At 41.5% G+C, this 13,130-nt stretch overlaps 1 protein-coding gene across 2 annotated transcripts in view; it reads left to right on the top strand.

The window, feature by feature from the left end:
- The window catches only part of GRID2 (glutamate ionotropic receptor delta type subunit 2), a 1,102,902-nt gene that overhangs the window by 1,062,703 nt on the left and 27,069 nt on the right, over positions 1 to 13,130 (top strand). For both annotated transcript variants that reach the window (XR_014472933.1, XM_083179104.1), the window contains exon 15: positions 11,065 to 11,305. Coding sequence is in view for 1 of the 2 variants with exons in the window: in XM_083179104.1 (XP_083035230.1) it covers positions 11,065 to 11,305 (241 nt within the window). In the remaining variant the exon portion in view is untranslated. The remainder of the gene's footprint in view (positions 1 to 11,064; positions 11,306 to 13,130) is intronic.

The raw sequence follows: 13,130 nt of genomic DNA, 5'->3' as shown, positions 1-13,130 counted from the left end.
TGGCAGAGGTAATTACAAAACGTTACATTTATTTAAGGAATATGTAACAAAGCCATCCTTAGGGACACACTTACAGTATCTAATTCTCCACAGCTCAATGTCAGCCCAGTATGTAGCAGCGATTATTCCTTGCAGACACAGGAGCTGCCATGAAAAATACACGTTCAATGCATCCCCTGGGGTTTAATGCACAGGAATCGTATTGATTCCAGAATTTAACGGGTTACAGCATGTTTCCTTTGGGGTTTACAGAGCAAAGAACATGAAAGATAATTGAATAGCTCTAGGCCTTAAGCCCTGAGCTTTTCTCATGCGGTAAACTACGCAGCAGACTGTATTTGCCCCTAAGAGTATGTACATAGAAAGGTTTATAGTTAACCCTCCAGTGCATTGTTCTGTGCTGGAGTGAATGCAGTTAGTTCGATTGATGATTCTTAAATCAGTATAAATATTACAGTGTTAATACTCAGAGACTCCACAAACAGAATGTGCCAACAGACTGGCATAAGTTCATCCCAATCGCCCGGAGGCAAGCTGGACTTTCGTTCGCTGGTGCATCCTATCTCACAGTACAGCAGCAGCTGCACCATTGCATGCTGCAGCACAGGTCTAGTGATACCAAGCAGGAGCCATTCTGTCCTCTATTGGGATGTTGCCCATAGCAACCAATCAGTTTCTATCTATTGTCTTCTAGAAGGTGCTAAATAAGTAGAATCTGATTAATTGCTATCTGCAACATGCCATCTTCAATAGAACTCCCATATTAGTAAATTTACCCCTTAAGGTGCACAAATACTTTAGTGTAAGAAAGGGTAGCCATTCGCAGTGTTTGTGCTGTTTGCACGGCCCCTGTGAGGTCGGAATCTCAAGTTAAAATAGACTATGCAAGCAAAACAATTTTTACTATTTGGAATGTATTTGGCCATAGGCCAAATCGTACATACTGTAGTCAAACTGTGAATATAGTCAAAACTGGCTCCATGCACTTCAAGGGGAAATTGCATAGTCAAAATCAGCCCTAGCCAATATCTCACTGTGTGTATGCACCTTTAGAATGTTTGTTTATTTATGTATTTTCAATACATGCACTAACTATTACATTATACTAAGAAAGCACTATTAGATGTTGTTATATGGGCCGAAACTTGTGATTTACACTTCTGTACTACCGAACTACTGTACAAGTGCCCATATACTCTGCCAGTCAAGTTTGAGCAATAACAGGGGCTGTGAGTGTATTCTGGCAATCATGTGTATACACGCTGCGATTTGGCAGCTGCCGATATTGATTCAATATCAGTGGCTACCGGGACCCAGCGGGGAACTGACTCTGCTGGCAGGGAGGGAGGGATGGCGCATGCTGGGAGAGGGGGGGGGGGGGTCCAAGATAGTAAAAATAGACTGTGCTGTGCTGCACTGTCTATTTTTACATTTACATTATGATGCCACGGGGCTGAGCATCGGGATCGAATCAGGATCGGGTTCTGCAAAGCACGGTGTGATTTGCACTATGTGCTATGCAATTTTCACTATTTCTTTATTTACACTATTACCCTGGTACTTCCAATCCAGGGGTAGCAGGAGTGGTCCAGTGTACCCTAGTATTGGCAGGGTAATGTCTAGGTTTGGGAAGAATAAGAAACATGTTTATATTTAAATATGAACTTATTATATTCCACCATCAGTCACAGATTTTATATAATAATATCCTCCACCCGCAGTGCCTGACTGTCGCAGAGATTTCCCATTGGCAGTGCTCCTGGCTAATCATATGATGTACAGGCAATCCCATGGGGTGGTGTTTTCACCAACTGGGACTGCCAGTCTGCACTCCAATAACAGAGAGCATTTTCCATAGGTAATATCTTGGCAGCCCTGTAAGGCTTCTAGGGCCTGCGGCTATAGGAAACACCCAACTGATATTTTCCCTTTGGTGTTTATTCCGTTCCAGACTTTTTTTCTTAATAAATATACCAAGATATAGTACATTTCTGATTTTTATGCATGCTCATTTTCCCATCCTAGAATGAAAATATCACTACGTACCTAAGAATGACAATGACATTTTAAAAGATCACCGAATTTGTTCTCCTTCCAGTTGCATTATGCCCTCATTTCTCAGTGGGAACCCTTGTCTCATCGCACTGCTCCCCTGTATCTCCCTAGCTAGCTTCCATTAACCTGATTATCTATTCACTCGCTGCCTGGATTACATTTTACAAAAGATAATGCCTGCCATTTCTATAATGAGAGCCTGACTTTTACTGCTAACGTAAACACACCTGATAGACAATAATTAAAGTTCACTAGTGACTGCAACTGCTGAGATTCATCATGATGCTAATTTGATTCCTCAACGCATTGTCTGTTTTACAGAAGAGGAATCATTCTGTACAGTAGGACAAGATATGTTATTTCTAGAGACAAAGGTGATGCAAATAATTGCTCTGTCGCTTTATACAAACTAAATGTATTCAAAGTGTCAAGAACCTGTTCAAGCTATACAGCATTCACTTCCCCATAATAAATCACGACATTGTGGTGTACACAAAACAAAAGATGCTCTAAGCTCCAGATCATTTATTGAGTTTATCGAGAGTTGTATATTTCTCCACTTTGAAGACTCAGCAGCCTGAAAAAGAGTCAGCCCCCTCCCCTGGTGGTGGCGTAACTACCATGGGTGCAGGGGGTGCAGCTGCTATGGGGCCCGAGCTGTTTCCAGGGCACGCAGCTCCCCCTGCACCCACTGAAGTCTGCCATCAATGCTCACCAGTCATCCCGCAGAAATTAGCAGCAGCCGTGGAGGATGTAGCGGCGTCAGTGTCCTACCCCGGCCCCCACAGTATTCACTAGCGGAGCTTAACTATCACTAGCGTTAACTATCAGGCCCCACTTCGGGCACCCCACTGTCCAAGATGCGATTCGCACCCATTTAGGGGGTGGAGCTTAGTGCCAGGAAGGCTCCGCCCCCATCAGAGACCTCTGGCTGACTGTTCCGGAGTCAGGCTGCTTTTTTGAGGTAATTCATTTTCTCTCTCCTCCCCCTATTTAGTCCTTTTCTGTATGTCTCTCCACACCTTCACAATCACTCAATACAACTCTATCAATCCAAATGTAATAGCTGGATGCCCCTGCTACTGTAAGCAGGGTCGGCTGACAAATTACTGAGGGTATAGTACTGCTACCTCATTGTGTGTGTGACTGCATGTGCATGTGAGACACAGTGTGACACTAACAGTGTGTAACAGTGTGTAACCCCTTCCCTTTTGTGTGACACTGTGCTTCCCTCCTCTCCCCACCTTGTGTGACACTGTATACCCCCTACCCCTGTGCCTGTGACACCCTATAACCCCCTCCTCACTGTATGTGACAGTATACACCCCCTTTCCCTGTATGTGTGTGTGTGTGTTACACCATGTACCCTCCTATCCCTGTGTGTTTGTGATGCCTTGTACCCCCAATCAACCTGTGCGTGTCACCCTATATACTGTACCTGTTTATCTCTGCACCCTGTAGAAGGGGGGCCCCTTAAAAATTTCCTATGGGGCCCACCAAGTCCTAGTTACACCCCTGCCCATCAGGGTGCTTGTACAATTAAAAATCGCATCGCATGCCATTTGGTGGCATGCAATGCTATGCAATATTTAATTGTACAAGCACTCCTGTTAATTTAACGGGAATATCGCATCGCACGCATCGCACCGCACACCACTAAGTACGGTATGCGATGGGCGCCGTGCTAGGATTCAAGTACCCATGATCTGCACAGAAAAGCTTTTCAACGGTCACATTTTCTGGGGACTTGTGATCAGACTTGGTTTTATAACTCAATTACAATACCAAAATATTTCCATGTCCAAGAAAAATAAAACTTATACAGATGGAGCCCCCCTCATTCAGGGGCTGCGGTGGAGATGCGCGCGCACGAGACGCACCCACATCTCCTTCAACCGGAGCTCCCCCTGGGTCCTCGCCGTTCCCCATCCCCGTCCCCCATCGCACCAAATGGCACATTGAGAAATTAATCCCACCACTATTTTCACTGACTTTGCCTCTATTTGACACTGCCAATGTGAGTAGTATGCAAAGAATGTGTACCCTGAACACCACTAGTGGATTTGTGTCCTGTAGCAGTGCGACAAGTCTAAGAAAAAAGTAAGGCAGGTATTGACAGGTATTGCTGAGTCCCGTCACACAATATTATCGGAAATTACACTGCCATAAGTCAATTACAATTTCTAAGCCCCAACCACCGTACTATAATTCTGTTTATATGAGGCTGCAAGGCAAAAAAATACTATGGGCGAGATTAAATATTGTGTGATTTTTTAGAAAGCTAAAGATTTTCGGATGAAAATCACACATTTAATAGGGTGTGACATTTTAGACAAAGTCAGAAATCACTTGCGATTTCTGGCGATTTCTTAGTAACGGGAATGTGCAATTTTTAGCAAAGGTGTGATTTTTGGTAATGGAAATGCGTGATTAGGGCTCCTGGAGCATTGCTGGTGAAGAGGACAGACCTGCGGGGGAGCGTAGCAAGGTGAGTTTATGTATGTTCGCACGTAAGAATGGGTGTATGCATGTATGTAATAAAGCTGTACTGGTCTGGGTGTATGTGTGTAATTATTGTAACACTGGTTGTGCAATGGAACTTCAAATTCCAGCCTTTAATGCCCCACATGCTGGGACTTGTGGTTTTCCAAGTTCCTTCTTGCAGGGGAGCCTTAATGGGACCTGTTGTTCCACAATACAACCCAATGTTAAATTATCATTCTATTGTTTTACAACAAAGTTATCAGCCCGGGCTTCAGCACTGGAAAGGTTAAGCCTGGGGGGGGACTGCTTTATTGGGGAGGTCCCCATGTTCCCTCAGGTACCCCATCCAGGGCTGACCAAAGAGATGTTGCCACAAAGTGTTAATATTACATCCTAATATCACTCATTTTGGGGGACTGGTCGCAACTTCTGCAAGGGCAGAAGTCGCATAGTGTATGGGGGCCTTTAGAGTAAGTAGGGAAAGATAAGGTAATGTGTGATCCTAAAATGTTTTTGTTTAGGTATTGTAGAACAGTGCAGGCACATGCATCAATACTAGCTTTAAATCTATTCATTTAAAGCAGACAGGGCATATATACATAATGATACAACATTTTGTGCTCTATAAATAAAATAAATAATATATATTAACTAGCTAAACAATTAATACCACATCCTTATATCACTCATTTGATTTGACAGCAGCCACTTTGAAGCTGGCCATACATTAGAGTGACCTGTATACCATGCAGATGGTATGCAGGTCACATGATCGCTTAAGCGAGTGATTGTATGTGCTATAAAACACATACGATCTGCTTTCGACTGCAAGCCATCCCGACTGATCATACGTTTGATCAGTTGAGCGACCTCTCGACCAGTGGGACCACATATCGCACCAATACACCTCATGATGTGCACACACACAATCGATCGCACGACCTGTCAAAATTGCTCGTTCTAATGTACTGTATGACCAGCTTTACTAAGCATGCAGAGCAGACTTTAGGTAACCAGGACACATCTTGCAGACCCTGTGCCACACAGCAGAACAAAATAAAGCCAGCAGATAGCAGGAACATGCCAGCTCTAAACAACACTTTTTGTTTCCCTGATTGGAAAATAAACTTCTTTAAAGACAGAATAATTGTTTAGGTGCTGAGTGGTGCACAATTATTATGCCACTTACAACTTCTCAGTGACTTAACCAAGTAAGAAAGTGCTGCGGGTTGAGAAATGGGCATTTTGTCTGGTATTTAGATCGCATGAGCTATGAAAACCCAATGGGAATGTAACTGCTCACTTGTGAACAATTTTCCAGTACAAGCTTAACTTACCGAGCTCCAGAATGTACTTGAACAATAAGATTTCTGCATCAAAATTATCAAGGGTATTGCAACATGGATAATTGTTTGAATTTTAAATATAAAACATTAACTAGTACTGAGTAAAATGCATGTTTTCAGCCTGGTAGATCAATAATTGCCCAGTTTTATTCATAACCTAATAACTGCAGCATGAAATTTACAATGTGCTGAGGGCGCCACCATGTGGCCAAATTGCAGACAAGTAAAATATGTGTAGACAAACTTGTATTTATAAAGTCAATCGCAGACAATGATAAATCAACTTTGTTTCAGCTATTCTGTTTAGTAGAAATGTGTATATATTTTATAAGGCAGCAATTCACTAAGGGGGCATTTATTAAACCTTGGAAAGAGATAAAGCAGGAAGAGCTAAAATACTAACAATCAATTCTGTCATTTTGGAGGCTGCTTGTTAGGAACTGATTGGATTTGTTTACTTAATCTCTCTCCACTTTATCACTATCCAAGCTTTCATAAATGTCCCCTTAAGTATCAACAAATGGAAAATAACTAAAGGAGTCCATTATTCAAATCCTATTTTGAGATTATAGTTATCTTGGACAAATAATTCTGCCTGTGTGGGGGTAGCACCAAATATTAGTGTAAGCTCAGAAACCGATTGAAATCGCCCCACATTGCATGTGTGTGACATCTGATACGATGCACAGTCCCATGTACATCGGATCAGAGCCACAGAGCATATGTGTTGCAGGTTGGATGCCCTCCCGGCAGCAGCGAATGGGGATTGCATGCGATACTTTACATGCAGAAGTACCCAGGGCCGGCTCTACCAGCTTTAGGCAGCTGCCTAGGACATCAGGATCTGGGGGCACCACCGAGTCTGCCTATAAAAAAAAAATCAAGAATGTCTATGAGGATCTTTGTTGTACTTAATGCAGTGTCTGCTGTTGAACTTCCAAGACCTCACCTCCATACTTTCCCTTAAGGCATACTGTCCTACTTTTCTGCCCCCCCCCCCCCCCCCCCTCCTTCTTGTAATCTATTGTGGATCACAAAGGGCGGCCTACAGGGGACTTGCCCACTTGTTGCTGGGTGGACCACCATTTTTTTGGGTGCCACCCTGTCATTCTGGAATGTTAGACAAGTATGCCTTAATGGGTTGGATTTGGTGGCCGTATTATGGGGGGGCGCAGTAGGCTGAATTTTTGCCTAGGGTGCTGAGAAGCCTTACACCGGCCCTGGAAGTACCGCATGTGATCCTGTCATCTGGGAAGGTCCTGGAGTGCTCAACAGTGATTGGATAATGTAGGGGGACTTTAGAGTAAGCAGGGAAAATTTAAAGGTAATGCATGATCCTAAAAAAGTTTTTGTGTAGGTGTCGTAGGACAGTGCAGGCACAAGCATCATAACTAGCTTTAAAATCTATTAATTTAAAGCAGACAGGGCATATTTACATAAGGATAAAACATTTTGTGCTCTATAAATAAAAATAAAAGTTATATATATATATATATATAATGGCTTGGGGCGGCACTCAAAACGGTGCAAAAACACACAACTTGCTTGAAACTAGAAGCAAAAACCGGTGCCCTCCTGGATGCTTGCAGCGGTGTGCTGGGCATAAATAGACAGATACTGGAAGGCGGCACTCGGAAAAAAAAACAACAGGCTCCTTGGTTGCCAAGGAGCCTGTTGTTTTCTTTTCCGAGTGCCTCCTTCCAGTATCTGTATATATATTTAGATTATATATATATATATATATTCTAAATAATTAGATTAAATGGTACTTGTGTACTAGCACGGCGCCCATTGCATCTCAGACCATATCGCATGCGATGGTATGCGATGCGACGCGATATTGGCCGATGTTGTCCAATGGCATACAATTTTAAAACTGTATGCCACAGGTATCCGCGTCCCCTCGCCACGCTTCGAGCTCGGTGGCTCGCTGCGCTCGCCACACTTCTATTCTCAACTCCACGCCGACGTGGATAGTGGGGGTATGAAAAGGTCATAGGACGCGTACCGCCGCCCCTCGCGGGCTCGCTGCGCTCGCCACGCTTCGGGTTCACGTTTATACTTGGGGGGTGGCGTGGGGGTGCATTTAAGCATTGTAAGCACCCATTAGGGTGCTTAAAAGCACCCATTAGGGTGCTTATACAATTTAATATCGAATATGAGTTAAAATCGCATCGCATCGCATGCCATCGGGTGTATGGCATGCGATGCGATTCGATTAAAAAATCGGGCGACTAATTATCGGGGTGCCGTGCTAGTACACAAGTACTGATTAAATTAAAAGTAATTAGGTTTCTTTGTTCCATATTCTACATGGTAACTAATGGGGATTATTAATGGTTTGTAAAAGGGAGATGTCTAGTCCAAGCCCTGTCTACTTTATAGGATTCCTTTGTGTCATTATTTTCAAAGGACAATCTCCATTTCTCTAGTAAATGTTTATGTTGTATATAGTTGGATGGTCAAGCCCTTCAGCAGGTACAGAACTAGAGCTTCCACTGATGTCTGGCTCAGAAGCAATCCAACTCAGAAGCAGCTGGTGCGATGCGCACAGGACCATGCATCGCATCAGACCTGCTATCAATCACATTAGCTTTTCATGCAATCGGCCACTGCAATTACATGCAAAAAAGCCCAAGATGCACGTGAATAGTCTAGAGTTTGGGGGCCTTAACTGCCTTATAGAATGTAGTATATTATAGAAAACAAAAGTTAATTTCCAGGAGTGAGAAAATGACATTGGGTGCCCTGCTGCCCTGTTTCAGAATTCTAAAACCTTTTCTATACGTAAGCTTTTCCATTTTGAATGTTCATTTGTTTACATTTATTATATAATTATACAATTTCTAGTGGCTGCTGTTTTTTTAATTCTTACATTTTATATAGAGTTTTGTATTTGCATATAACCCGAGACTTGCCTTGAACTTCAAATCTATGTTTAATAATGGTCATGTTATTATAAGTAACAGAGTATTGGATGCTGCTACCTTTGAGGAATGTATTAAAATGAAGAATTTGTTACCATAGCAACTGCACTATATCTTACATTAAGAAGCACCCCTCCTGGATTATTATTTTTTTTTTTTTCAGCTCATACACAGCCTGTGACATGGCAGTGAGGAGCTGATTGGCTGCTGGATTATCACTCTCCATTTTATCACTTTTCAAGCTTAGAACTTCTGGCCTTGTATCCCTAAAATTTGATGAAAGTTGGTCGATAATGAGGAATCACTCATTACATGCCCCCCATAGAAACAGTATGAACACAAAATATAGCTTTTGTTACCAAGAATTTTTAGCTGCTTAATCATAAATTACTATCACTCATTTATCGAGATACTGTCAGTTTATATAAACTTCATTGATTGGCATTGAAGGCTGCAAGATAAAGCAGCTTTACCCAATCAGATTGTCAGAATGCTCAAATCAGCATATAAATGTACATATCTCATGAAAGGCCCTTTGACCGTCTATTACTGATATTAAGGGGCAGATGTAACAAAGCTTAGAGAAATATAAAGTAGAGAGAGATATAGTTCAAACGCCTGTCATTTTTTTCCAACATAGCCTGTAAAGTTTGTACTTTATCTCTCACCAAGCTTTGCTAAAACCAGGGCAATCTTAATGGCATTGTGGGCCCCAGGCAAAGCAATGTACTGGGGCCCCTACTTAAGTTAAAAAAAATCATAACTTCCTGCAGTCTCTTCACTTGCTGTCAGCCATCCAGCAATTACTATAGCATACTTACAGCCATTAACTGATTGGCTGCAGGCCGATAGACAATGTTTCCCGGCAGCTCTGATTTTGTGTCATTCACCAAAGCAGCCGGGCAGCAATCTCTACTAGCCTCACAATAACCTCCAGAGGGCCAACAAACACCTGCTCAAAGGCCTCTAGAATTGAGGGGCCCTAGGACAGCTGCCCAGTAAGCCCATACGTTAAGATGGCTCTGGATAAAACCACAGCTTAGTATGTGGCTGCTTATAACAGGTTTGTGTCATGATGTAAATGGATGAAAATATAGACTTACAGGTAGATTATGTAAACAGTCTCCAAGCACAGAGCAGATTAGTGAAGTAGGCAAGATACAATGTCAAGGTGTAATATGAAGTATCACTGAAGGACCATAGCCTTCCCAGGATAGAGTTGTCAGCATTAGAGCACACTACAGGTTCTGTCACATCAGGTGCAACAATAAGTACACACTGAAGATTGTGTGCCAATATCTCTGTGTTCATTTGGTGAAATGACTGTCCAGGTAATGGTGGGGCCTGGTACAAGAACCTCATAAAAGGGCTACACTGATTATGCCTCGTCAAAAAAAAAAGGTTAAGGAATATTTAAACCATCTCTCTTTTCACTCCGAAAACTGCTGGCATAAGGCAGAATGTGATATGTGATCAGGGCCATCAAAACATCTTGCAGGACATTGTGCTAGAGATGGGTCATGGCCAGCCATGGTTAAGTGGCCTAGTCCATGGTGAAATAAAAGCAACCCTTGGAACAATTTGTGTGCTGCTGCATACCAGGAGGTTCTGCTGATGGGGAGCGGGGGTGTTGCTCTGTCTCTATGGCTGACTTTCCCAGGCCACCCAGATTAGCCCAAATTCAGTGACTCTGTATAATCTACTGTCTTTTCTTGGTGCCCCTGGTTGTGATGGCTATATGTCAACTAATGGATAAGCTGCTTTATTAGACAATGAGATGACACCAACTACTGTGATTATGTGCATCATTTTGTTTGTTTGTATAGATTACATAAGACAATATCATTGTTTAAACTACTGTCAAACTATTATTATTTATATGTTATGGTTTCAAAATAAGAGTTTCTTTAAATCAATGGTTAAAGATGCATTTCCTTGAAATCTAATTTAAATATTGTGAAATGATTCTTATCCCCATGTTCCCTTTTAATTCAAACTACAATAGTCCAACATGACTTTACTTGAGCCCTTCAGTATCGATGCCAATAAAAAAATGGACTCTACCAGCACAGAAGAGAGAAGAGCTTCTTAAAAGGGCAGGGGTTGGGGGGGCAGAGGTTGGGTAATTTATTAAATATGTTTATATTCTAGAGAAAGGTTGATCAAGCCATTGACTTTCAAAAGTAATGGATGCAAATATATGTTTTGCAGATTACCTTTGTCTTCCATTACACATATCATGTATCTTTCAGGATCCTGGAACTCCAGCAAAATGGGGACATGGACTTATTGAAGCATAAATGGTGGCCTCTCAATGGACACTGTGACCTATATTCATCGGTGGAACCTAAACAAAAAGGCAGTGCCCTGGACATTAAAAGCTTTGCAGGAGTATTCTGCATCCTTGCAACTGGAATTGTCCTGTCCTGCATCATAGCAATGGTGGAAACATGGTGGAACAAGAAGAAAGGCTCAAGAGTACCTTCCAAAGAGGTAACTATTTCTAGAGTTTGAAATTATGCAGAATAATGTGTGTGTATGTGTTTTATAATTATATATATATATATATATATATATATATATATATATATATATATATATATATATAGAAGACAGGGGCGGGCACTCCTCGCTTACAGGGTAACAGTTGCCGGGGTGCAGCGCATGAAGAAATTTGTAGACAGCGGGGGGTTGCGGCACTCTCACGGGCTTTGTTCAGAAAAGGAGCTCACACAGACAAGCAGGTGGCCCCTGCTTGTCTGTGTGAGCTCCTTTTCTGAACAAAGCCCGTGAGAGTGCCGCAACCCCCCGCTGTCTATATATATATATATATATATATACACACACACACGAGAGTGACCCCAAATGCGCCTATAGTATTATAGCTGAGTCTCTATGGAGTCCCCCCTGTTAGTGGGAGACAGACAAAAGAACAAATAGTCAAGGAATAGAGAGCTAATAGGTCCACCACCTTTACAGATCACACCTTATATTGAATCAAGACATACAGCACAACAGATGCTAATTAAAATAAATTGTAATTTTATAAATAAAAAAATCATGAAATTTAACAGAAACCTCAAACTGGTCAATGTCGTGACAGCCTGTTTGAGAAGCTCAGGTGTTAGTCCCTATTCCAGGCATTGAACATTTTGAGGTTTCTGTTATATTACTGAGACACAGAGATCAGCCATGAAACCGCCTTCGTAATATCATTTTGGATGTTGAATATTCTTAATCTTTAAAGGACACTTTCAATCCATATGTCACTGTACTAGCAGTTTGTGTACAGTTTAACCCCTGACAAAGTCTGTTAGATGAAACGCGTAGGGTTTGGACGTGTATTGTGTATTCTACCACTACCACCACTATGAGCCGAACAAACAAACAAAAAATTATGAATTTTTTTTTAATAAAATGAAAATGTATTTTAATTAACATCTGTTGTGCTCTATATCACATTCTTGATTCAATATAGGTGTGATCTAAAAAGGTGGTGGACCTATTAGCGGCTCTCTATTCCTTGCTTTTGTGAATCCTTAGATAACCTATATCCTATTTTGTTTTAAAAACAACAGCTCGAGTGTCAGCATAAAATGCCATCCAACTGCAAAGTAGGTCACATGAATCAAATATTTAAAAATGTGATAAATTACCCAGAGCTCATTTCACATGCAGCCAGGAAAAGCAAGTACATTTGGTTTGTACAATAATCCACTGTATCTGTTAGCATTGCTGCCAAATTGTAATCTTAAGCCAAAAAGGAAGAAGTAAACAGATGCTTGAAATTATGATGGTCATACAGAAGCAATGCAAACTCTGAGCTTTGAATAGGCTCCATATTTCTCCTTGCATAATACAGCGAGTCCGGATGGTGAGAAAAAAAATAGTCAGTATTAATCAAACTGTATACTTTCTATTTAAAACATTGGATTAAAAGTAAATTATTTAAAATAAAAATCAATAATATGCTACACTAGACAAAATACAGGTGGACAATACATAATTAAAATCAAAAGTTGTGGATGAATATCCTGCACCTGATTAAGAGTTGGGAGCAAATCCAGCGCACAAGACTGATTCAAGTTCTTCTTCAAATGGATCGTATGATTGTTTGTACCATGCATGATCCATTTGGGGCCATCAATGTGCTGGGGCCCCTACCCATCCATTCATGGAAATAAATAAATCAAAAAAATAATAATCATATGATGAATGGCTGTCACCACTCTGATTGGTGGATAGCTACAGCCATCCATTAATCAGCATGCTAACAGTAACTCATTTTTTGGCTGCAGGCTGGGTGGCAGGTATAGAA

Source organism: Crinia signifera, chromosome 1, assembly GCF_055691185.1.
Source record: "Crinia signifera chromosome 1, ASM5569118v1, whole genome shotgun sequence".
Taxonomy (NCBI): Eukaryota; Metazoa; Chordata; class Amphibia; order Anura; family Myobatrachidae; genus Crinia; species Crinia signifera.
The sequence above is the reverse complement of the archived record's forward strand: the minus strand, read 5'-3'. Positions and strand labels throughout refer to the sequence as shown.